The sequence below is a fragment of the Miniopterus schreibersii genome (genome assembly GCF_964146895.1).
Source record: "Miniopterus schreibersii genome assembly, chromosome: 2".
Classification (NCBI taxonomy): domain Eukaryota; kingdom Metazoa; phylum Chordata; class Mammalia; order Chiroptera; family Miniopteridae; genus Miniopterus; species Miniopterus schreibersii.
The window spans coordinates 187,671,752-187,695,436 of NC_138102.1; the positions used below are offsets into that span (position 1 = coordinate 187,671,752).

Here is a 23,685-nt window from a genome sequence, read left to right on the forward strand (position 1 = left end):
TAGATGAGGAGGGTAGGAAAAATAGGAGATAAAAGGTGATAGAATGAAGGTTTTTTTGTTTTTTGAAAATTCAAAGGCAGAGACTTGCCTGTCTTCAGGCTGTATGAAAAAGGCTAGTTGAACAGAAAAGGCTGAAGAATCAGGACAAAGGGTAAGTGATAGTGCAGGAACTAGTAAGGGAAGGTAAGAAGGTAGAGGTGGGGCAAGGTAGGTGAGGCTGCAGGTGGTCCAGGTTCAGGCCTGAGGTCTCTAGCTCCCCTGTGAATGGCAATAAAAAGGTTTTTTTCCTAAGAATGGACATTCTGTGTTCTAGGAGAATGATACAGATTTGGCAAAGCTGTGTGTCTCCCTAGAGGCATTTAGACATGGAGCAGAGAAGCAGTGGTGAAGGACATGGCCACACAGTATCCTCACGACCCTAGGGTGGTGCAGAGAAAATGGAGTAAGTGACCTAGGAGTTTGCAATGTGTGTGGTGGACAGACAAGGTGAGGGCACAAGAGAGTGGGGACAAAGCGGAGGCAGGGAGGGACATGTTGAGGGGCAGTAGATTGGGGGATGGAGGCTGTGGCCACAGTGACGCTGGGTCTCAGAGGCGGTGGGTCTGGACCCTAGATCCAGGCAAAGGGCATGAGCTGAGGTGGAGGGTTGGAGTCCATGGCATTCCTCTCTGCTGAGGTGCCCAGAATGACTGTGGACCCGATGGAGAGGGGCCTGGGCCAGCCTTGGACCAAGGGGATTAGGAAAGGGGCAGAAAGGGAGGGGTTTGAGGGGAAGGGTCCGGGTCGCGTGCAGAACACAGTGGCTGGGTCCAGCTGTGGTCTGAGGCTTCGCCTGGCTTGAAGGGTTTAATGGTGCCAGTCTGGCCTAGAATGAGATACGAAAGGGCAAGGCACACGGCTCTGCCAGGGTGTGCAGATCCAGGATCTGGATGTGCAGGGTGAGGGGTCAAGAGGAGGTGAGGGGTGAGGAGACTGGGGTGAGGGGTGAGGAGACTGCGGTGAGAGGTCAGGGGAGGAGACTGGGGAGAGGGTCAGGTGAGGGAACTTAAGTGAGGGGACTAGGATGAGGGGTCAGGTGAGGGGACTGGGGTGAGGGTCAGGTGAGGGGACTGGGGTGAGGGGTCAGGAGAGGAGACTGGGTGAGGGGTCAGGGGAGGAGACTGGGATGAGGGGTGAGGAGACTGGGGTGAGGGGTCAGGGGAGGAGACTGAGGTGAGGGGTCAGGTGAGGGGACTGGGTGAGGGGTCAGGTGAGGAGACTGAGGTGAGGAGTCGGGTGAGGAGACTGGGGTGAGGGGTCGGGTGAGGGGACTGGGGTGAGGGGTGAGGGGACTGGGGTGAGGGGTCGGGTGAGGGGACTGGGGTGAGGGGTCAGGTGAGGTGACTGGGTGAGGGGTCAGGGGAGGAGACTGGGATGAGGGGTGAGGAGACTGGGGTGAGGGGTCAGGGGAGGAGACTGAGGTGAGGGGTCAGGTGAGGGGACTGGGTGAGGGGTCAGGTGAGGAGACTGAGGTGAGGAGTCGGGTGAGGAGACTGGGGTGAGGGGTCGGGTGAGGGGACTGGGGTGAGGGGTCGGGTGAGGGGACTGGGGTGAGGGGTCGGGTGAGGAGACTGGGGTGAGGGGTCGGGTGAGGGGACTGGGGTGAGGGGTCGGGTGAGGGGACTGGGGTGAGGGGTGAGGAGACTGGGGTGAGGGGTCGGGTGAGGAGACTGGGGTGAGGGTCGGGTGAGGAGACTGGGATGAGGGGTGAGGGGACTGGGGTGAGGGGTCGGGTGAGGGGACTGGGGTGAGGGGTCGGGTGAGGAGACTGGGGTGAGGGGTCGGGTGAGGGGACTGGGGTGAGGGGTGAGGAGACTGAGGTGAGGGGTCAGGTGAGGGGACTGGGTGAGGGGTCAGGTGAGGAGACTGAGGTGAGGAGTCGGGTGAGGAGACTGGGGTGAGGGGTCGGGTGAGGGGACTGGGGTGAGGGGTCGGGTGAGGGGACTGGGGTGAGGGGTCGGGTGAGGAGACTGGGGTGAGGGGTCGGGTGAGGGGACTGGGGTGAGGGGTCGGGTGAGGAGACTGGGGTGAGGGGTCGGGTGAGGGGACTGGGGTGAGGGGTCGGGTGAGGGGACTGGGGTGAGGGGTCGGGTGAAGGGACTGGGGTGAGGGGTCGGGTGAGGAGATGACTGGGTATGGAGTGGGGATGAGGGGTGAAGGGCCCGGCGCGAGGCGGGGGTCACAGTCAGGGTGACCCAGGCGCGGGGAGGGTCAGGAGCCGCTCACCTCCTGCTCAGCCAGGGCTCCCGCTCTGTCAGCTCCTCCGCCCTCGCCAGGGCCGGGGCCTGAGGAGGCTCCGCCTAAGATGCCCCGCCCCTTTCCGTTACCAGGCCCGCCCCCGGAGCTGACCTCTTGTCCTCATTGGCTGGTATTCCGGAGAGAAAGGGGCGGGGCTTCCAGCACATGACTGCTCCCGCCTGGCTGGGCCGAAGTTCCAGCCTCGAGGTCTCATTGGCTGGGCTCCAGAGCGGAAGGGGCGGGGCCACCCCAGGGTCCGCGCTGAGTCCTGCGGCCTCAGGTGGGCCCAGGTGGAGGAGGTGCGGAGGTTGAGCGCGGGTGGAGCTGAGACCAGAGGGTGCTCCCCCCCCCCCCCTTAGCTGTGTCCCTCCTCGTGGCGCTCTGAGGGTGAGGCCAGGCGCGCAGCGCCCTGTTTGCGGGGCCACTGTGTTGCCGGTGCCCAGGACGGCACTTGGCACAGCGGTGCTAATAAACGTTTGTTGAACGGGTGCTGGATGCCTGAATATTTGGTCTTCACAACTACCCTACGCTGCCGTCATTGTTGCATCTGTCCTAACAGGGGAGGAGCTGAGGCCCAGGGAGCTGAGGCGGGCAGGGCCCAGGTACATGCAGCTGGGAAGTGCAAGGCTGCTTCCAGCCCGAGTCTGCCAGGCGCTGGCCGCCGGGCAGTAGGAGCACAAGTCACCAAGCAGGGACCCGGAGAGCTGCCCACCCTTGGAGATGTCTGGTCTGTCCAGGGCCTTGTGCTTCTGAAACCGCTTAACTGTTCACCAGATGTTTCCTGGGCACACAGCTGGACTACATTTCCCAGCCTCCCTTGCAATGAGTCCTGGTCAGTGGGATGTGGATGGAAGGGCTCTGTCACCATCAGGCCAGGTCCATAAACGCCTCCCATGAGTGATCCTCTCGCCCCCTATGTACCTGCTGGATGTTGATGTCCAAAGCAACTTGGGGCTACCTGAGGAAGTCAGAGTCCTGTCAGCACATGTCTTTGAATAATGTCTGGAGCAGAGTCTGTCTCAGCCACCTGAGCAGGAATTAAACTTCCATTGAGATTTTAGGGTTTATCTGTTATGACTGCTAGCTTTAACTAGTGCAGATCTACAAACCCGTGGGGCACAAGGAGCTTGTTTGGGTCTGCTGGGTTGTCACAAGGGGTTTATACCCTGGTTGTGCATGATGGTTTCTATTATTTTAAAAATATATTTATTAAGTATATTTGATTTCAGAGAGAAAGGGAGAGGGATAGATAGAAACATCAATGATGGCAGTCATTGATCAGCTGCCTCCTGCACGCCCCCGCTGGGGGTGGAGCCCAAAACCCAGGCATGTGCCCTGACCGGAAATCCAACGAGGATCTCCTGGATCATAGGACAATGCTCAACTGCTGAGCTCTGCAGACCCGGCAGTTTCTCTTATTTTAACCAAGAACAGATCAGATAATTTTGGCTGAATTTCAACATTAATTAAAAGCCAGATGATAACTCTGCTCACTGCTCTCCCAGGGCTGGGCAAGCTGATATGCCCAGAAGCCCATCCAAACTGACACGTCCCCAGGGTAGGTTACATCCTGAGGGCATAAGTCTGTGAAGATACTCTCAGAAGCCCAAGAAAGCTCTGATATGGAATGTAACATTTTGTGAGTATAGATGTACTTTTATAAGACTCTCAGGGAGCCTCAAAGGAGGTTAGGAGCCTCTGCCCTGGGGTCCTTCCATGTGCTCTCAGGGTTTTAACTACTTCAAAGCTGTTATTGGGAGACTAGATCTCCTTAGCTTTTAATTTATATTTTCAAGAATCTATGAATATTTCTTATAGACATGTCAAACTCAACACTTTAAAGTCTCACTTAATCACCCAATTACCCAAAATAGAAAACGTGAGTTATATTCCAGGCTTCCCTATCAGGTTTGTCAGTCCTACCTTTGACGTTCTTAGCTTCCTGATTCTTAATTCCTTCGTTCAAGTTCTGTCATTTCTCCCAACTCTGCCACCACCATGAGCAGTACCCTCTGACAGGCTCCTTGCTTCTTACCCTTACTGCACCCTACTTTGTTCTAATATCATCCCAGCTGGCCAAAGCGATCCCATTAAAATTTGGGACAGCTTATGTCACCTCTGCTCAAACCCCAGCAGTTTCCTTCATCATTCAGAGAAGCCAGAGTCCAGTCTACGAGCCCCTTGCCACCCCACTCCACCTGCTCTATGCCTCCCTGACTCCACACAGCCACGGGCATCAGCACTTTCCCCCACTGCAGCAGGCACCACCCACCTGGGAGCTCTGTCTCCTGCTGTCCCCTCAGCCAGGAATCTCTGCCCTCGGATCCCCCTGCCTTCGCCATCCTGTCTGAAATCACCCCCCTCCCACCCATTGCTCCCGTCCCCGACTTTCCTCCTCAGCACTTACTACTCTCTGACTTGCTATGTAACTTACTCTTCTTGGTGGCTGCCTGTCTCCTCACTAGACTCTATACCCCACAGGGAGGCGTACTTTCTGCATTTTGCTCACTGCTGTAGCCCAGTGCCAAACACACTGTGGTACTCAGGAAGCACCTGCTAAATGGATTATTTCAAAAGCCGCCTAGTTTCTCTGCCAGCTACTCTATCCCCTGACCCACGCCTGCCTCACCTAGCAGTGAGTTCCACGTGGGTAGGTGGTGCCCTGTCCACCGAATCCCCAGTGCAGAGCCAAGTAGATAGTGGGTGTTCCACAGACATTTGTTCATCAGGGAAGGCCCAGGACTGTACCTAATTCACTCTGGGTTTTTAGCACCTACAGAGTGCTGACATCTGGGTTCGCTCAAGCATGCAGCAACAGTAAGGGAGTACCTACGTGCACTTTCTTTTTGTAAATTTAATTTATTGATTTTTTTTGAGAGAGAGAGAAACATCGATTTGTGGTTCCACTTATTTATGCATTCATTGGTTGATTCTTGTATATGCCCTGACCAGGGATTGAACCCGCAACCTTGGCGTATCAGGACAACATTCTAACCACCTGAGCCCCCCTGCGAAGGTTACTTGCACTTTCCATAAAAATTACTTTTTGCTTACTTTTAATGTTATTTTAATAGAGAAACGGACCTGAGGGAAAACGCCTATGTTGCTGCAAACTACCCTGTGTGTCCTTCCTGGACATGACCATCCAAGACCAGACCTGAGGCCTGGCTGCAGCACCGAGGGGAGCCTGAGGCCCCACAGGTCTGTGCTCCAGTGCAGAGGGGTGTGAAGGGCACGCCCGTGCCCAGAGGAAACAGGTGGCCCCACTCCCAAGCAGACGAACAGAAGTGACCCCAGGGAACAGGTGAAGGTTCTGAAGCAAGAATTTATTCCAAGTGCACATAGTGGGTGTGGACAGTGACCCCAGCAGAGACATACATTTCAAAGCAGGTCACAGCCTCTCAGTCTCCCAGCCCCAGCCCCTCCCGTGCCACCTCTCTGGCCTGAGCTGGGGCAGGGGGAGGGCCTCCCAGTTCCCAAAAAAACAGAGGAACCTAAGGGCTAAGAGAGAATTACACAGCCTTATTTTTATTAGTATCCAGCAAGAAAAAAATCTAAAGACCCACCCCATGCTCCAACCCCACCTTTACCAGGTGGGCCCCCAGGAAGCAGCACCTGCCCAGGGAGCACCTGCTGCCAGAGCTGTCCCTGGAGCCTGGGCCCCAGGCACAGCCACCCCTTGTGCCTATGAGCTGACTGCAGGCCCATTCCTCCACACGTGGAGACAGAAGGGCAGCTGGCATTTCTTCGGCCCTCAGCTGTCAGCCTTGGACACTTGGAAAAGGTCAGCGATGTCCAGCATAGCTTGGCGGATGTGGTTCCCAAAGCGCTGGGCATTCTGTGGGAGCCCAGAGCTCAGACCAAGCTCCAGGCAAGCCCTGCCCTCTGTCCCCACAAACAAGGACTCTTCCCTGGCCAGACAGGGCCCAGGGTGGTACCCCCTCCTTAGGTCTGAGCAGGAGCAGGAGACTCACCGTCTCTGAGCTTGAGAACTTGCTGGAGACATGGAAGAAAATGGTCTTCTCGCCAGCGATCATGTAGGAAACCCCATAACCATCATCCGCCACCTGAGGGCGCACAAGGGGTGAGGAAGAGGTAAAACAGACCTCAAAGAGCTGAGGCCGAGCTGATGCTGCCCTGGAATCCCCACAAAAATCCCAGGAAAGGGCCGCACCCCAGACACTGCATTTTTCCTGGGGTCAGAACAATATCCAGGAAACTGTGTGAAAACCAAAGAGCTTCCTCCCCCCCTCCAGGACCTCAGGCTTCCTTCAGGAGGCTCCAGATCACTGCCTCACAGGGGTGTCTCTAGAACCCTGACAAACTAACCCAGGTGAGTGTCTTAGTGGGAGAGCTGCACACTGCAGAGGGGAAGCCAGCCCTGGGCCTGGTCATGCTCTAGCAGGAGGTGCTGGCACAGGTGGGGTCCCAGGCACCTGTTTCCATGCAGGAGCAGGGCCTCTGATCTGAGCTTGAGGCCCTGGACGCTCCTGAAACCCCCAGGCCTGTCCTACCCACTCATCCCTTCAAGGGCGCTTACAGGGCCAAAGCCACCACCAGGGCCCAGGTGATTGGGATACTTGTTTGGGTCAAACATGCGGATCTGGAATTGAGCGGTCTGGCTAGTGGAGAGGCGCCAGGGTTCTGACAGCACCTGCAACAGGGAAGCCGCAGGGGTCAGATGCCATGTGCCCAGCAAACACCTGCTGACAGGTAGTGCCTGAGCACCTGCAGGAGCCAGGCATTGTCCTGGCAGCAGATGCATAAGAAACGCAGTGCTGCCCTGACTACTGCCCTCGTCCCCTGTCCATTTTCACCATCACAGCATTTGCACAAAACCCTCCATCATGTCTAGAGGCCCCAATTGACCTGCACATCCCTCTGGCCTTTCCTCCACCCTGTTTGTCCATTGGCTCCACCCCACCCCCCACCCCCCTGCTACCTGGGCACTGGCGGTCCCTCCAGGGGAACCTGCTGCCCGCCTGACTCCCCTCACCTTTCTTCACTTTTCCCAGGAGCACTGTCAACACCTGACATGTCTCACGTTTGTCTCTCCATCCCCCTCAAAAGGACACCAACTCCATGCTCAGAACTGGGACAACAGGCCTGGGTGGAGTGCGGAGCAGGAAGCCTGTCCCAGCCCTGCTGGACAACTTCAGAGGAGGCCGAAGGGACAGAAGACACACCCATTGGCAACACTGACCTCCGCCAGGAAAGGGGAGCTGACCCCCAGGTACTTGGAGACCACATAGAGGCAGAAGAGGTGTCTGTCGATGCCAGCCCCCGTCATGGCCAGGCGGTACATATTCTGATGCTTCTCGGAGGCTTTCCGGAAGAGGTTCTGGAGGTCTGCTTTCTGGGGGGTGGGAATGAAGCCGTGAGTAGTAGCCCTGACCCTCATGGTGGCAGGAGGTGGAGGGGTCACCTCTCTGTGTGGCTGTGGGGGGCTTACCGTGTGGGACCCCTGCATCATGGCCTTGACGAAGGCTGTGGACTCGCTGGTGCAGGAACGTACAGTCTCGGTCCGTCCCTCCCGGAACAGTCTAGTCATCGAGGCCTCATAGGTCAGGCAGAACTTGCCCCTGTCCTGGGGAACACAGAGGGGTGAACCTGGCAGGTGGACTCCAGGGCTGCCCTGCATATTCAGCAGCCCAGTGGGGCTCCTACCCGGAAGTAAGCCAGCTGCAGGGCGATCTGTACAAAGGCGTCAGGGCTGGTCCGGCACTTCTTGATGAGGCCTTTGCCGAAGGGGAAGAACTGGAAGCAGTACAGCTCCACGTCGTCTGCCAGCGCCCTGGCTACCTGGTAGGAGCTCTCGATGGCCGCCTGGCACTATAGAGACATGGGAAGGGTCAGAGGGCTGTGCTGGATGGTCTCAGGGCCCTCGACACCTTCAGGGAGAGGAAGGCACTGACATGTGCCCCAGACACGAGGCTCACACTTCACAGCTTCTCTAACCACCACCTGGCCCAGGATATCTGTTCACCCTATGGCCAATCTATACCTGAGAAGCTCCTGCTCCTGTCCCCCCTCCCATGAGCAGGGCTGGGCCAGAGGGGAGGAGGCAGCAGGGCATCCAGATACTTGTCACTCTCGCATGCCTGTCCCTGCCCTCTTGGCCTGCGCACCCGCTCAGGAATGTCCCACTGCAGCCGCTGAGGAGGTGTCAGCATGAGGTTCGGTTTGCCCAGGCAGTGCCCAGTGTCCTCGTAGCCCAGGTGGAAGATGTCAGTGCCCAGAGCAAACTGCAGGGAGATGACCAGGCTGAGAGGCCATCCTGGTCCCCCACCCTGACCTCCACAGCCCCTCTGTAGCACCACTCTCTGGGCCTGTTACCTCCCAGAGGTGCCCTATGATAGGGGCATCTGCCCACGAGTGTTCTGTGTTGAGGCCCAGCTGGCCATTCTTGAAGGCGACGAGAGTGAAGGATTTGTCAAACCACCTGCGTGTGGGAAACACAGTGATGAGGGAAGGCAGGTGGAGGAGTGCACACCCTGCCGCAGGGCGGAGCTGTACCTATTGTAGCAGTTGCCGTGCAGCAGGGCCTTGCCATAGAGGCTGAGGCTGGCCTCGTCTTCAGGGTCGTAGCAGTGAGACTCCTCATCCATGGCCACAAAGAAGGCGGCGCGCTCGATGGCGTTGAGAGCGGCCCTGTTCTTGCCGGAGCTGAAGAAGGTCTGGCGAGCCTGTGCCCACTCCACTCTGGGGTGGGAGGGCAGGGTGAGGGCAGGGCTACCCAGGTTGTGGATGAGGGCACTGCCCTGGACCTGGCAGGGCCTGAAGCTGGGCATGGGGGGTGGCTGGCAAGCTGTCCTGGAAGATGTCCCTGCCCTCTATGCAACCCCCTAGCCACTACACAGAGGTTATGGCAACCACTCCACTGCCATCGCCACCAGTCCCCTCGCTACCTCGGGTCCCAGTTTAGAAAGAGGATGCTGGGCGTGGCACGCCTCTTCCTTGATCATGCCTCTGGTTCCAAGTCCTGGGGTGCCATGCAGGGCTAAACCCCTCCCCTCAGGGGACCCAAACCCTCATCCAGGACAGCGTCTGCCTGCAGGGGTACCTTCCGCCTGCAGTGAGGGCCGCCAGCTTCTCCTCCCCAGGCTGCGGTGGGGAGGGGTCATCCAGGATCCTCTGGAACTGTAGCTCCAGGTCCCGGGGTTTGAGCAGCTGGGAACCCTCGTAGAGCCACACCTTGAAGAAGCGGCCCTTGTGGTAGACTGCCACGTGCCTGCTTTCCTTGAGGTGCTGCAGCACGTCTGTGACAGAGGTTAGTGTGTGGGCAGAGGCAGGATGGTGGAGGACAGGGAACACCTCCTTTCCCACTGCCGCCCTGGACTGGGCCCACCAACCATGTGCTCCCTCAGTGGCCCATGCGGCCCATGTTTAGCTGGCCTCCGCCTGGGCCTCCTTCCCAGGGGCGGAATCACCCATATGAAGCCAGGGCCTGTGCCGGCTGCTTCCATACCTCTTGTTTATGCCAACAACAGTCCTCGGAGGCATTTCATAGAAGAGGAAACGAAAGCTCGAGGAAATGAGACAAACTCCCAGTGTCAGAAACACGGGATGCTGTGCCTGTCCCTGCCAGACCCCCGGGGAGCCCGCCCTCCTCTGTCAAGGGCAGCAGCACTCCTCCAAGTGATCCTTTCTCAGGGGGTACCTCCCCTACATGGGAGCCCTGTAGCTGGGAATCAGGGTCCCAGCACTGGTGTCATGCCTGTAAACAGCAAGTGTCTAGCACTGGTTAGAAATGGGCTATCTCTGACAGTTACACATTCCTGAGACAGTGAGGAAACTGAGTTACGGAACAGGTAGTGGGCACCTAGCCAGGGCGGGCCCACAGCTGAGAGGGAGGGGGCTCTGTGTCAACAGCCTCACCACTGACGCTGTGGCTATACCTGTCTCCTTGCCCGGGATCCGAGTGGTGTTGAACATCCTCTCCATCTGGTAGGAGCACATGGGCACGATGCCCAGTGCCATCACCTGGGAGGGAGGCCCAGCATGGCTAAGGTGGGGCCTCCTCTCCCTTCAGCCCTCAACCCCAACACAACTCACGGGCTTAATGTCCTCGCGGTCCAGTTTACGGCGGTATGTGATCATGGCGTGAACAATGTTTCCCAAGCGGGCGGCCTGCACATCCGTGTTCTTGACGAACACAAAGTCCTACGAGAGACAGCAGAGGCTTCAGGGCAGCTGTGACAGGTGTGGGGTGTCAGCTGGTCTCCTTGCCCAGGGCCTGAGGGGTCTTGTCCCTTTTCCCCAGTCTGTCCCCCACTCACTGTCAGGTGAACTGCCAAAGATGAAACGCCAAACTGACCACATCACTCCCTGTCCCAGTTCTGACCTGAGCTGCTATTCCATCACCTATTTGCTGGTGTCTTATTTCGCTTTGAGAAAGGGGTTCCCTCCACTAAGAAAACAGCTTAAAACCTCAGGTACAGATGAGCTGTGTGTAAGTTTCTGAGCAGACGGGTGTGGGGAGGAAGGGAATACAGCATGCAACTCAGAATGAGCTCTGGGCAGTGGGAGAGCACTGAGGTGCGCTGCATGGTTTGTGGCTGTGCACAGGCTAGTGCTGGGGCAGGAGGAGGGCCAGCCACACAATGCAGGGGCCAACAGTGGCCTTCCGAGTGCTGAGAAGCAGCTCTGGATCCACAGAGTGACACAAAAGCAAGCCTGTCTAAGGAAACTCCCTGGTAATGGCATCAGGATGGCTGAGAGCCCTTGACCAGGAGGCCACTGAAGAAACCAAGGAAGGAAGGGATGGGGCCTGGGCTGGGCATTGATGTGAGTGAGCCCCAGGGACCCTGAGAACGAGTGTCAGGCTGTGGGGCTACTGGATTCTCCCAATGGGGACCCTCAGTATCCCCATCACCCCTAAACTGCTTCTTGACTATTCTACCAGGACCTCCCCCATCTTCCCTTTCTTTCAGGCCTCACTCCAGAATCCTCACTTGTCTGTGGGAAGTACCACCAGAGCTCTAGGCTGTCTTCCAGGTCCTTTGCCCTGAGACTAGGAGCTGAGGACAGAGCTGAGCACACAGGACCACTTGGCTACCTCTTACCATGGCATAATAGTTGCTGTTCACCATGATGGGGGTCCTGCCCCGAAGGTAGATGTATTCTTCCCACCAGTCACTCACCTGCAGGTGGGTTAGGGTTAGGGTTAGGGTTAGGGTTAGGGCAGGGTGTGGGCAGCCGTGACATGAAGGGGGTGAGGGTAAGCCCAGGAAGGGGACTCACATAGTTAGTTGCCCACCACGACTTGAGTACCAGGTACTTCTGCAGCCTGGGGGCAGTCTCGTCCTGGAATTCCTTGGCCAGCGCCTCCATGCGGTGAAACTTCTTGTCATCCAACAAGGGCCGCACAGACTCCAGGTACTGTCCAGCCAGGTTACCGTCAGTGTGGGGGCCAGACAACAATGGCTGCCTCTGTCCAGACCCTGTTCTGACCCCAGCCCCACTGCTCTCAAATCTGCTCTTTGAAGGGGACAGTCCTTCCTGGTTTGGACAAGTCCCAAGTCTAGCCTACCCTGCCCACCAGGATGCCTGACACAGGCCCTTACCCGCTGAATTGTGGCCGGCACACTGGGCACGGGAAGCTTGGGCAGGGATGTCTGGAAGCTGTAGAGCATGGGCCGCCCGCTGGACAGAAGGCGGACACAGGCCTGGAGGTGCAGAGCAGAGAGTGTTGGGCTGGTTACCAGGGAACAGAATGGGAACAAACTAGCGAGCACCTGAGGAGCTGGGCCCCAAGCTCTCAGAACCAGGACAAAGCCATGTGCCAGGCACCAGTGCCCTCTGCCTGTCCCCTCCAGCTCAGGACCCCACAGGAGGCCCCCAGGGTCTCAGACCAGATGCCTGAAGCCCTCTACCAGCTTCTGCTCACAGCCCAGACTTTGGTGAGGCGGCTGGTCCGGCCGTGCATCTCAAACATCCAACCGTGGTAGGAAAGCAGCAGCTTCAGGGTTTGACGGAAGAAGAAGATGCCCACTATCCAGACTCCCGTGGAGAAGATGGCCATGCTAACAAGTGCCCGTGTCTGTGGGGTTTCGTAGGGGCCATATCTGTCAAAGAAGGGGAGAGGGCTTCAGGGGGTTCACCAGAGGCCAGCCTCAGGGAAATTCTGACCCTGGCTGTGAACCACCTTGGGGGACGCACCAAAGGAAAGGAACCTCCCTGGGCAGGGCACACTCACAACTAAGTGCAACACATGCACTTCTGGACGTGGGACTGAGATAGATGATGGAGGCCTGGGGGGGGGCTGCGCCTATGACCCCTAATGGCTAGTCCTGTGTCTGCCCAGCTCAGGAACCCTGGCTTTGGAGCCCACTCGACCTCTCTTGGGGCCCCATCCTCACCCCTCAGGGAGGTGCCTCTGGATATAATAGACCAGCCCATTGGAGATGTCCACATTGCAGTAGGAAGAGCCTACTGTTGCCATGACGACAACCAGCCAGCTGGTAGGGCTGCCAGGATACACACCCCTAAGGATGCCATTCTGTGGGGCAGAAACAAGCATGATTACCAACAGCAAGCAAGCACCTGTGAGGTCCTGGTCTTCACCTGGAAGGTTTTCTCCTTTGGCCACCTGCTGTGTTCTTACCGCCCCCCTTCATGCCTGGTCTTCCCCTCCTCCACACCCAACACCTGCAGCACCCCATTACTTAGGGCCCACTGCCACTTCTTGCACACCGGCCTTCTCTCCACACCCTGAGCACACCTCGGGTTTCTGCACTGCTAGAGCCTGTTCCCCAGCAGAATTGCCAGCCAAGGCTGGGATGGAGGACCTTGACAACAGAGCAGCAGCTGACACTTGGACTCTGCCGCTACAAAGCTATTCTGCACCTGCTGGCAAGAAGAGACCAGGAGAAACACCTATGCCCACCTTGATGCGAATCAGGCGTTTCTTCCAGGAGTTGATCCCAGACAGGTAGATGTGTTTCAGGGCCTCCCGACTGAGTCTGAAGTCGACCCCATCTGGGGTCACAGAGAACTGGAAGGCCACAGCCTGGTGCGCTTCTGCCATCCTGGGGGTTGGTTGGCACCTGGGAGGGGGCAGGAAGGGGCTCTGGAGGGCTCAGGGCTGCCCCGCCCCAACCTGCCCCGCCCTCAGAATGTCCCATCCCCCACCGTACTAGCGGCCACCCAGCCAGGGTCCCAGGCCCACCCCCTGCCCAACACCCCAGCCGGGCCAACGGCCGGCAAACCCGCGTGCCCGCATTCAGGGCAGGCTCCGCTGCAATGGTGCAGGACGGGGGTCAAGGCCTTGAAAACTTCAGGATCGCAGAGGGCAGTGAAGGGCGGCCTCGGGGTGGAGACGAAGTGCCCCGGGAAGCGTTGTCGTCGGGAGCACGGCGGGGTCTGGGTGCCCCGTTTCGACCCCATGGGGCCCCGCGAGTCCTCGCCCCCGCACTGCGCTGAGTCTGGTGGGCAGCCCTGCGTTGCCCCCCACTCCACTCACAGCTCAGGTTCACTCCTGTTTGCTTGTGGGGCCAGTCACTCTGGCCCGTGTCCCCACGTCCTTCAGGCCAGCCACCCCCGCCCCGCCCTCACCGGGAACCTGACACCCTCTCCCAAATTTGGGTTGAGAAAACAGACGCGGGGCGGCAACCAGAATCTCCTCCCCTCCATGGCGAAAATCAGGAGTGGGAGGGCGGGTTTCTGCGAGGTGAAGACTGCTCAAAGGTCTGGGAACCTGGTGTGGGGATTGGGGGTGGGGGGTGGGGCAAAGGGTCTCGCGTGAGGACGGTGGTATTAGAGCTAAAAATAGTCGAATGTAGGGGAAAGGTCATCTGTGTCAGCTGTGCCGCCGGTCCCCGGATCTCCAGTGTTGGGCAGGGTTGGGCAGCCCCACCCAGGGCGCCCTTTGCACCCGCTTTACTCCCCAGTCCCTCCGAGTATTTCTCACTTCTAAGCTCGACCCGGGGAGAACCCCCTCCAAGGGAGGGGCCCCCAATTAGCAAGGTGGACCCGTAACCATTTTCAAGCTCAGAGCACTGAACAGCCATGCTTTTCAGGAGGGACACTGAGGTTCAGGGCAGTGGTCACTTTGTCAATCTGCGTGCATTCTTGGTACTTTCTGCTGGACTGAGCAGGGCTAGGTCAGGGTGTGAAGGAAGAAACTTGTTTATTGTTTCAAGGTACACAGCCCAGGGGTTCCTGCCCCTGGGGACCTGCTCAAACTGGGGGAGAGGTCAGCCTCCTCTACCCGTCTCACTGGGGGCTCAGTCAGTCCCCAGGGCCTCCTGCTTTTTGCTCCTCCTGCCAAGGTCCTGCCCTGGAGGCTCTGAGAACATCCAAGGAGCTGGGGGGGTGGAGAGTCAGGATGGGGGGTGGAGGCTGGTCAGCTGCCCCTTCTGCTGGAAGTACAACTGGAACCGAGACTGGGCGTACTCCTGGGGAGGAGACCACCCCACATACTGGTGAGCAGGCCTGGGAGGGGTACCCCTCCCAGCTTCCCATGGCTGCCCAGACTTCCTGGAGGACCAGAGGCTCCCGCTGCTCCTCCTCCCCCACCTAACTTGCCACCTGGGTTACTCACCAAGTAACCAAATTCTATGGTAGACATGGATGCCTGGAGGATGGACCAGAGACCCCAAAAGAAATGGGACGCCAGGGCATACCTGAGGGAGGTGAGGAAAGCAGGGGGATTCAGAGCACATTTGGCATCGCTTGGCTCCCAGAGCTGTAACTTCTCCCCCACTGCCCTAACCTCTACCCCGTCCCAACTCCTCCCATCAGCCTCGCTCCCCCACTCCCACTTGGCACTGGCAACTGCCTGCCTCTTCCTAGGCTCCCTTTCCTGGGCCCCCTGCCCTAACCCTGCCCCAGCCACCCCTCCTCACCGATTAACCTCTACCAGCAAATCTTCTTCCAGTTTCCTCTGCTCCTCTGGGGAGACGGTCTCACCTTTCTTTACCTCTGCCAGGTAGTGGCGAATAAAATGGAGCTGAGATCAACAGACCAGAGTCAGGAAATAGGGAGGCTGGAGCACTTCCATTAACACCCTTTCTCACCACTGCATCCAGGCTTCACCTTCCTCTTCCCTCACAGGCCAGGTTTTACTCCCCAGCCTCCAGCCCACATACCTGCTGTCCCCGGGTGGGGTAGTCTGCAGGCTGTGCTTTGTAGTAAGGCCACTCCTCATGAGTGTAATCATAAACCCACTCACAAAAATGGTTCCCAATGTCAAAGCCCCTGGGGAAATAAGGTGATACTCAGTCCTCAAGCCCCCTGGGCTGCTGGGAGGCGGAGAGGAAGGCTGATCTGTTTTTTCCAGAGCACTGTGGGAACAGACCCATGGGGGGCCATGGGTCTCACCTGTAGTTGTAACTGCTGTACTCAAAGTCAACCAACATGAGGCTGTCGGCATTTTCTGGCTCTGAGAGCAACAAGATGTTTCCTGGGGGAATGCAGTGGGGTTCTGGTCACTCCAGGGCCCTCTGGCCCCTTCACCTTAGGTTGAAAGGCTCTGATGACTTCTCCTACCTTCCTGGATATCGTTGTGGCAGAAGACTACCGGTGATGGTGTAGAGTCTAGCAGCTTCCTGCAGGGGACAGGGGCATGTGTCTGAGCAGGAGTGACTAAAGGTCAGAGCTGCCCTGGTGGGCACTCAGCAAACCCCGGAGAGGATACGGCAGGTTCCTGGCAGCACCTCCTGTACCTTCTCCCTCTTTGCACCCATCCTGCCCTCACCTGAGGCTGCCTATCTCATCCTTCAGGCTGTACATCTTCAGCAGGTTCGTCTGGGGGAGGCCCGTGGGGGGCAGGTCCAGGATCTGCTTTAAGTACCTGAAGCCCAAAGAATACGACACACTCCCTCTGCTTTCCCTCTGCACCCCTTCCTTTTAGAAACATATGTTTTTATTGGTTTTTAGAGAGAGAGGAAGAGAGAGGGATAGAGATAGAAACATTGATGAGACAGAAACATCCGAAGGCTGCCTCCTGCATGCCACCTACTGGAGATTGAGCCTGAAACCCAGGCCTGTGCCCTGACTGGCAATCAAACTGTGACCTCTTGGTTCCTGGGTCCACACTCAACCACTGAGCCACACCGGCAGGGCTTCACCCCCTCTTCTCTACCCTGGGCCTGGCTGTCCTAGCCATTTTCCTGTCACTGTATGGCTTATCTGGCAAAGGTTTGGAAGCCTGCTCTGTGAGAGACCATGCTAGGCCCTGGGGCACCTGATCCACTCAACTGGCCGTCTGGACAGGGTCAGGACACATTATCACAGCCCAGGGTAGTAGCTGCCAGCATGAGGGTTCAGCCCAGGTGTGCAGGAGCCCTTTGGAGGCCCCTGACTCACCGCTCCATGGTCCCAAACAGCCAGTGGGGCTCCTTAGTGAAGGGCATCTCCATGCCATGGAACTGGGCCATTTTCGTGGCGATGGCTGCTGACAACACGGGCTCTCGAAGGTCTCGAGTTTTCAGTGGCCGGCTCTGCACCCAGGAACCTCTCAGGGGTGGTGATGGGGCTGGGGCAGGAGGGGGCGGGGCTGGGGCCGTGGGGGGAGGTGGGGTCTCGGGGTCAGGGACGTGGAGGGCCGACGCTGGGCAGGGGACGGGCTGGGGAAGGAGGTGCCGCGAGCGTACTGGGATGTACTGTTCCAGACGGCCCTCCGGAAAGACTCCGTAGAGCTGGGGCCCCAGGGACCGCTCCGCAAGGATGGCGAACATCACACTTTCGAGGACCAAGGAGTCCACGCCCTGAAGGGAGATGGGCAGCAAGGGGCAGGAGTCGAGCGTCCAGGGGCAAAGGAGCGCGGACGCACACCTGGGACTCGTCCTGCTGCCGGAGGCCCCGGGCGCGGGCTTTGGCTGACGCGCGCAAGTCCTTCCGCCCGAGCCTCTGCGTCTCACCCCGCGGACGCGCCCACCCGCCGGGCGCCGGCGGGAGCCCTCACGCCGTCCTCACCTGCAGGATGGCCCCGTACAGCCGCAGCAGCACCTCCCGGGGCTCCTCGCCTGCGCTGGGCAGGTGGTCCGGCAGCGCGCAGCGGAAGAGCAGGTTGCTGAGGCCCCCGCTGCGGACCATACCGGGTCAGCCCGCCGCCCGCTGCCCGCTCCCCGCCTCGCTCGCACGGGGCCGCGGAGCTCCGTCGGGGCCCGAGCCTGCCCCTGCCCCCGGCCCCGGCCCCATCCCGCACCGCAAGGGCTGACCCCTGACCTCCCACCTCACGGGGTCAACCCTCAGCTCCTCCGGCCGCACCCGGCGCCAGGCCCCGCCCAGGTACTCCCGGCACCACTGGTAGGCTCGGCGCTCGGTGTCCCGCGACTGCGCCGAGCCGCGCCGCTGCTTCGGGGCCGCGTCCGGGCACTTAGACTGCCGCAAGCTGTCCTTGGCCAGGCGGCGGCCGACAGTCCCGCCTTCGGCCGCAGCAGCGCCCTCGGCCGCCATGGCGCTGGCTCGGCGGGGCCCAACGCCCGGCGCGCTCGGCCTGTCCGAGCGGGCTCGGCCGCGCTCGGCCCTGCTTCCGGCCCGCCCGCGCTCCGCTGGTCGTACTCGGGTCTCTCCGGCTTTGTTCGGCTCTTTGCGGCGAAACTCGGCTCTCTCCGTGACCCTGGTCCGGAGCCCGTTCCGAGGGCTAAATCCTGCCCGTCTCCGCTGTGCCCCGCCCCTGCTCGCTCGCTCTCTGGGCGGGGCCTCTCAAAAGACAGGAAGCGGCGTCGCCAATCAGGAGCGTCGTGAGCGGCGAGTCACACTGTCAATCACGTGGGCGGGGTGGTGCGTCCCGGGAGTGCGCGAGCTGCCAGTCCTCCCGAGCGCAGCGGCGGGCGCGCTTAAGGGCAGGTGTCCCCGGAAGGACGGGCTTCGCCAGGGCCCGCCGCGGACGGGGCAGCGCGGGCGGCGGCGGCGGCGACAGCGCCTCACTGAGGCATCGGCCAGGAAGACATTCATCGTGTGAGTGTGGCCCGTCCCGAGAGTGGGTCACACCTGGGGACGCCGAGCATGCGTGGCACGTGGCTGCGCCGATACGCGCTCCCGCCCGCCTGCGCGGCCCCTTCTGCGCACACCCTCCCCAGCTCCCCGCGGCGCGGGCGGCGCCCAGACCCGCCCCGTGGCCCGCGCAGCCTCCCTGCGGAGAATGCTTGTGGCGCTGGCAGGGCCGACCCGGGAAACCCAGGGTCATCTCCCAGCACCCGTGCTCACGAGTGCAAAGGTCCGTTTCCTTGGTAAGGGCACGCTGGCAGGTCCCGGGATAGGACGTGGTATCTTGGGGACCATTTTTCAACCTTCCACAGCCACAGCTTTCAGCGCTTCGCCCCATTGGCCCTTGGACGTTGCCGTTGAAAAGCCCCGAATCCAGCCTATTTCTCCCCCTTGAACGTGATTAGATTTTTCTGCCCGAGTCCTTGAGAAAGTATGGTGTATTCAGGGGACAATGGTGACTTCTTTATTCCCTTAAAGTGATAACAGACCCTTACATGTTAACATAAATTCATCTTATAAAAACAACCTTTATAAGATGAAAATTCCATGAGAAGAGTGACCTTGTTTTTACATTCCTGCAAGTTTCATTAATGTATGGCTCAGTTGAAGATAGCAGGCTCCCCATGTCTGTCTCTGCAGTCAGTCCCTTACAATACATCGTTTTGGAAGAAATAGATGAAAATCCAGCCTCCCGTAGATTTATAGTTGGAAATGTTTCCTGTAGCTTTTCCAGATAGCTGTGCATCTTTGTTGGTACTACACAAGACTGGACAAGAAGTGGTTTCAGGCTAGTTGCAGTTTGGAATTTGAAACCGTATTAATGAACCTTTCTGTCCTGTTAAATTAAAATCCATTGGTCCGTCTTGCACACCGAATGGGTCTTTTACTCATGCATAGTTTTGAAACATCATGCCTTCACTGGTCATTTGGAAAATATTGGTTCGCTGAGTTATGTAGATCTTCCAAATTTTGACATATTTTATTATATAATGTCACTTGTTGATATTACCACCAATCTCACTGGGAAAATATTTAAATATTGGGAAACTTTAAGCTCATGGTGATGACACAGGTTTTTCAAAATTCTACTTTTTGCTTCAAAGCTCAAATTTTGTCATTGGCAACAAATGCTAGTAATTGTTTTCCTTGAGGTGACATGTGTTTTTTTTTTAATTTTTGAGGAAGTTTCTGTCAAATGCCCAAGTCAGAATAACCATAGTTTGTCAGTTTTCTGTCAAGTAAAAATAGTGTTTCATAAAAAAAGTGACTAGTTCAGCTGCCAAATTCAAAAACTGTGTAATCAGTTGTGACAACCATTGTACTTCCATACACAGTGCTTTATGTCATCACCCTGAATGTTAAAAATTAAGTGTCAAGACAATATTAATAATTTTAAAAATTGTTTTTTGTTAATCCTCACTGAGACTATTTTTTCCATTGATTTTTGGAGAGAGTGGAAGGGAGGGAGGGGAGAGAGAAACATTGATGTGAGAGAGACACATCGATCGGTTGCCTCCTGAGTGCACCCTAACCAGGGCCAGGGATGGGATCTGTAACCCAGGGTATGTGCCCTTGACTGGGAATTGAACCGTGACTCTTTGGTGCATGGGCCAACACTCTAACCACTGAGCAACACTGACCAGGGCAATATTAATAATTTTTATGGCTTCATCAAGGGAATTCTTAAGTGAAAGTGCTTCCTCCCCTCCCCCTGCGAGCGTGTGGCAGTGGAGAATTTGATGGTTACTATTAGGAGGAGCCAGCAGTTTCCCCCACCTTTGCTTTTGTGCCATCAACACAAACATCAGCACAGTGGAAGGCAAGTAACCTCTTAGTATTACACAGATAATTTTGACGTTGCCAACCTTTGGAGACTCCAGGAATCCACCGGCCATTATTTTGAGAACCACTGCTAAAGGGTATCATAGGGAGCGTAGAGTATGTGTATTTTCAGTTTTACTAAATATTGCTAAATTTCTCTCCAAACTGGTTATCCCAATTTATATTCTGTAGCAATTAGGATAACATGTGGCCATGAATCACAGAGACCAGAATAACTGTGGTTTTTAAGTAAGAGGGACATTTTAGTGATGTGGTGTGTGGTTGGACACACAGAATGCACTAAGTGAGGTCCCTGGAATTGCTCAGTGCACAAGCCTTATTCTCAGATGCAGTTTACATGGGTGTGTTTGTTTATCTTCTGTAACAGTTTGGAGAAAACCAGTCCTGGGTTTGAATGCTGGCTGTATTACATGAACCTTAAGGATCTAGGTTCCCTTTGGCTTGTTCTGCCCTTACGTCCTTCATTCCCAAGATGAGTGCTCCAACAAGTGCTTCCAGTTTGTAGCCAGCAGGTGTAAGGGAGGGCTGCGTACAAAGATCAGGACCTCTCCCTGGTCAGGCAGACCATTGTCACCACCAACTTCAGTGCACCCTTTGGAGGAACTGGGGAAACCTGACAAAACATTCTTGCCAGATATTCCTCAGCCTGATACTTCCTGGAATGCTTTGCCAGGATGTTCCCTTTGCACTTATCACAGTAAACAGAAAATTCTCTGGCATTCATATATCAGAGAATGAATTTTTATGAAGGCTCCAGTCCAGTCCTGTTTGGGACTATGACATTAATCCAGTGAGAAGACTTTTGTGAAAAAGTCAATTTTGTTCTGTATTTGATTATCATATAACTGTCTTTGGGCATGTACTTTATATGAAGGAGTCTTTAAGACATTTAGATTTCTGCCTGGCCAGGTGTGGCTCAGCAGTTGAGCATCGACCTGGGATCCAGGCTATCGGGGTTCGATTCCTGGTCGGGGCACATGCCCAGGTTGCAGGCTCGATCAATGACTCTCTCATCATTGATGTTTCTATCTCTCTCTCTCTCCCTCTCCTTTCCTCTCTCTGAAATCAATAATGATATATTTTTTTAAAAAAGTAAAAAAAAAAGTCATTTAGATTTCAGAGACTGTTGCTATTTCCTAATAGTAACAGTCCCTTCAAAACACTTCAATTCATTGTCATAATAATTTTCCCCCTTTATTTTAGAGAGAGGAAAGGATAGGGAAAGAGAGAGAAACATCGATTGGTTCCCTCTGGGGATCAAACCTACAACCTGGGTGTGTGCCCTGACCAGGAATCCAACTGGTTCATGGGTCGACCCTCAACCATCTGAGCCACACTGGCCAGGCTGTCATAATAATTTTAATCACTGGCAGAAATCTGTTTTCTGAACTGTGCAACTATTTGTGAGATTTCTTTCTTAAACCAGGATATTTTTTGTACTTTCTTTTAAGGCATAACAATGTTGTAAACCCCATGACTTTGTATTCCTCATACAAACAGATGAGAATATGCCATTTATTTTAACATTCAATTATGCTTGTTTTCTGATGGAAATGATCCAGAAGAGGAGAACCTGTTAATCTCAGGCAAGGGACCTGAAGGGGCAATGAGAAAAGTGTGTGTGTGGGGTGGGGCATGGACTGCAGATCTGTGGCGGTTTTTATAACGTGGCCCTGAATCCTTTGACACCCCTTCCTTTGAGATGTGGAGTCTATAACCTCTCTCTTGAATCTGGATGGGCTTGTGACTGCTTTGACTAATAGGTATAGCAGAAGTGATGCCATGTGACCTCCAAGGCTAGATCAAAAAGGCTGTGCAGCTTCTGGCTGGCCCTCCTGGGACACTCACTCTGGGGAAGCCAGCCATCAGGTGAGAAGTCTGAGTTCCCTGAGACCACTGTGCTCGAAAAGGCAGCATGATGACAAAGACTTAATGCTCAGACCTGGTAGAGCCTGTACGCCCTCTCCATTCATTCATTCATTCACTCAGTCATACATTTGCTGAGCACCTACTTTGTGCCAGGCACTATGATTGGTAGTATCTCGGCTCACCTGCAGCTCTCAGTCATTAGGGAGGGAGACAAACTAATAAATGCCACTCCTAGAAAAACACTCTAATTGAGATAAAATATAGATTGTGGTTGGGGCACAAAACTGGGCGTGATCTGCCCCTGGCCATTCCCTCTGCACTGGAATGATTGCCACCCAGAGAATGAATGGTGTTTCTCTTCCCAGCAGCAAGAGCCCTGTCTGCCCTGGTTTCTAGGCATCAATCACTCAAGTGCCTTGTCCTTCCCTCAGAAACAATTTTCCACAGAAATAATTTAGACAAATGTCAGGGCACATAAATTCAATCAAGGGGGAAAAAGGATAATTTCACCAAGCTCTTGTTGGAACCCCTGCTTCCTGCTTTAGCCAAATGTACACCAGGTCTGCCTAACCTGTCTTTTTTTTTTTTTTTAAATCCTTACCTGAGGATATTTTTTCCATTGCTTTTTCAGAGAGAGAGGGAGGGAGACACAGAGAAACTTCAATGTGAGAGAGAGACATCGATTGGTTGCCTCCCGCATGTGCCCTGACCTGGGCCAGGATTGAGCCTGTAACCGTGGTATGTTCCCTTGACTAGAATCGAACCCGGGACCCTCCAGTCTGCAGGCCAGTGCTCTAACCAGTGAGCACACCGGCCAGGGCTGCCTAACCTGTCTTTACCGACCATCCTCAGAGCCGTGGTTGGCCCTTCCCTCCAACGCGACGACCCTGACCGAATCCGAGTCTCGAGTTTGGTTTCAGACGTCGCTTCCCTCACAGCTCGTGCCCTAAACAGTGCCAGTCACACAGTCGGAACTCGAGAAAATTTTCCCAACTGAATGAAAGTCTTGGGTTAGAATTTCACCCAGTGCCCATCAGTACCTCTGTCCAGCCCCCGTGGTCTGCACCACATACGGAAAGTTCCGTTTAGCCCCAGTCAGCATCCTCCTTGTGGTCCACTCCGAATGCAGCTGGGATCAGCATCCTCAGCAGAGGTCTCTGTTTTCCCCGGTCAGCACCCTGTGTGGGACAGCTCCTCCAGCCCCGATCAGCACCCAAGGGCGGACAGCTCCTCCAGCCCCGATCAGCACCCAAGGGCGGACAGCTCCTCCAGCCCCGATCAGCACCCAAGAGCGGACAGCTCCTTCAGCCTGTTTGGACTCCCCGCCAGCCTCGGCCTGAATCCCCTCGCACCAGGCTTGGGACCCCAACAATTCCGTTCCGGTTCCTCGAGACGTGGGAGCAGCTGCTGGGGCCGCACCCGCGACACGAGCCCCTCCCCGAACCCCAGCGCACCAGACGCTGCGAGCCCAGGCGGCAGCTTCCTCCACCGCCCGCCGCAGGGTCCTGGTGGAGCGCTGTCCCCTCGCCGGTCCCACCTGCGGGCCGCCCGACCCGGCCCCGACCCCGGCCCCGACTCCCATCTCCGCCAAGCCGCTTCTCACCTGCCCCGACCCTTCCGCAGCCCGAGCCTCCCATCCAAACCCTCGTCTCCCCTCCAACCAGAGGGCCCGCCGGCCCCCGCCCCCTCCGCCCCCGGTCCCCTCCCCCTCTCCCCGCCCCCAGTCCCCTCCCCTCTCCGTTCCCTCCCCCCGTCCCCTCT

The 23,685-nt window shown here is 56.7% G+C and overlaps 2 protein-coding genes across 3 annotated transcripts; both read right to left on the bottom strand.

Annotated features, from left to right (window-relative positions):
- Positions 1 to 5,582: 5,582 nt before the first annotated feature.
- CPT1B (carnitine palmitoyltransferase 1B) lies at positions 5,583 to 13,842 on the bottom strand. Its single transcript, XM_081127047.1, has 19 exons — positions 13,742 to 13,842; positions 13,166 to 13,325; positions 12,639 to 12,778; positions 12,167 to 12,344; positions 11,844 to 11,945; positions 11,521 to 11,658; positions 11,343 to 11,420; positions 10,333 to 10,440; positions 10,176 to 10,260; positions 9,341 to 9,536; positions 8,794 to 8,979; positions 8,614 to 8,719; positions 8,406 to 8,522; positions 7,945 to 8,109; positions 7,730 to 7,864; positions 7,481 to 7,633; positions 6,818 to 6,931; positions 6,252 to 6,344; positions 5,583 to 6,115 (listed from the first exon to the last, which is right to left on the bottom strand). The coding sequence occupies exons 2-19, from the start codon at positions 13,304 to 13,306 to the stop codon at positions 6,032 to 6,034; spliced, it is 2,319 nt and encodes a 772-aa protein (XP_080983173.1). The 5' UTR covers positions 13,307 to 13,325; positions 13,742 to 13,842; the 3' UTR covers positions 5,583 to 6,031.
- Positions 13,843 to 14,390: 548 nt separating this feature from the next.
- Positions 14,391 to 17,904, bottom strand: CHKB (choline kinase beta). 2 transcript variants are annotated; one of them, XM_081127048.1, is made up of 11 exons: positions 17,456 to 17,899; positions 17,197 to 17,305; positions 16,875 to 16,988; positions 16,588 to 16,721; positions 15,977 to 16,072; positions 15,769 to 15,827; positions 15,601 to 15,682; positions 15,369 to 15,477; positions 15,126 to 15,229; positions 14,822 to 14,903; positions 14,391 to 14,675 (listed from the first exon to the last, which is right to left on the bottom strand). In XM_081127048.1, exons 1-11 carry the CDS (start codon positions 17,677 to 17,679, stop codon positions 14,601 to 14,603), a joined length of 1,188 nt encoding a protein of 395 aa, XP_080983174.1. In that variant the 5' UTR covers positions 17,680 to 17,899; the 3' UTR covers positions 14,391 to 14,600. The 2 variants fall into 2 exon arrangements, with proteins under 2 accessions (XP_080983174.1, XP_080983175.1); XM_081127049.1 differs by having other exon boundaries at positions 16,588 to 16,988; positions 17,456 to 17,904.
- Positions 17,905 to 23,685: the final 5,781 nt, after the last annotated feature.

What these genes read in the sequence shown, in the direction of transcription:
- CPT1B (XM_081127047.1), bottom strand. Translation starts at nt 13,306, where the DNA reads ATGGCAGAAGCGCACCAGGCTGTGGCCTTCCAGTTCTCTGTGACCCCA. An exon ending in ACAGCAACTATTATGCCATG is followed by an intron (nt 10,441 to 11,342) that starts GTAAGAGGTAGC and finishes TGTCTCTCGTAG; the next exon opens with GACTTTGTGTTCGTCAAGAA. An exon ending in CACGGCAACTGCTACAATAG is followed by an intron (nt 8,720 to 8,793) that starts GTACAGCTCCGC and finishes TCCCACACGCAG; the next exon opens with GTGGTTTGACAAATCCTTCA.
- CHKB (XM_081127049.1), bottom strand. Translation starts at nt 17,679, where the DNA reads ATGGCGGCCGAGGGCGCTGCTGCGGCCGAAGGCGGGACTGTCGGCCGC. An exon ending in TGTACGGGGCCATCCTGCAG is followed by an intron (nt 16,989 to 17,196) that starts GTGAGGACGGCG and finishes ATCTCCCTTCAG; the next exon opens with GGCGTGGACTCCTTGGTCCT. An exon ending in CCACAACGATATCCAGGAAG is followed by an intron (nt 15,683 to 15,768) that starts GTAGGAGAAGTC and finishes GCATTCCCCCAG; the next exon opens with GAAACATCTTGTTGCTCTCA.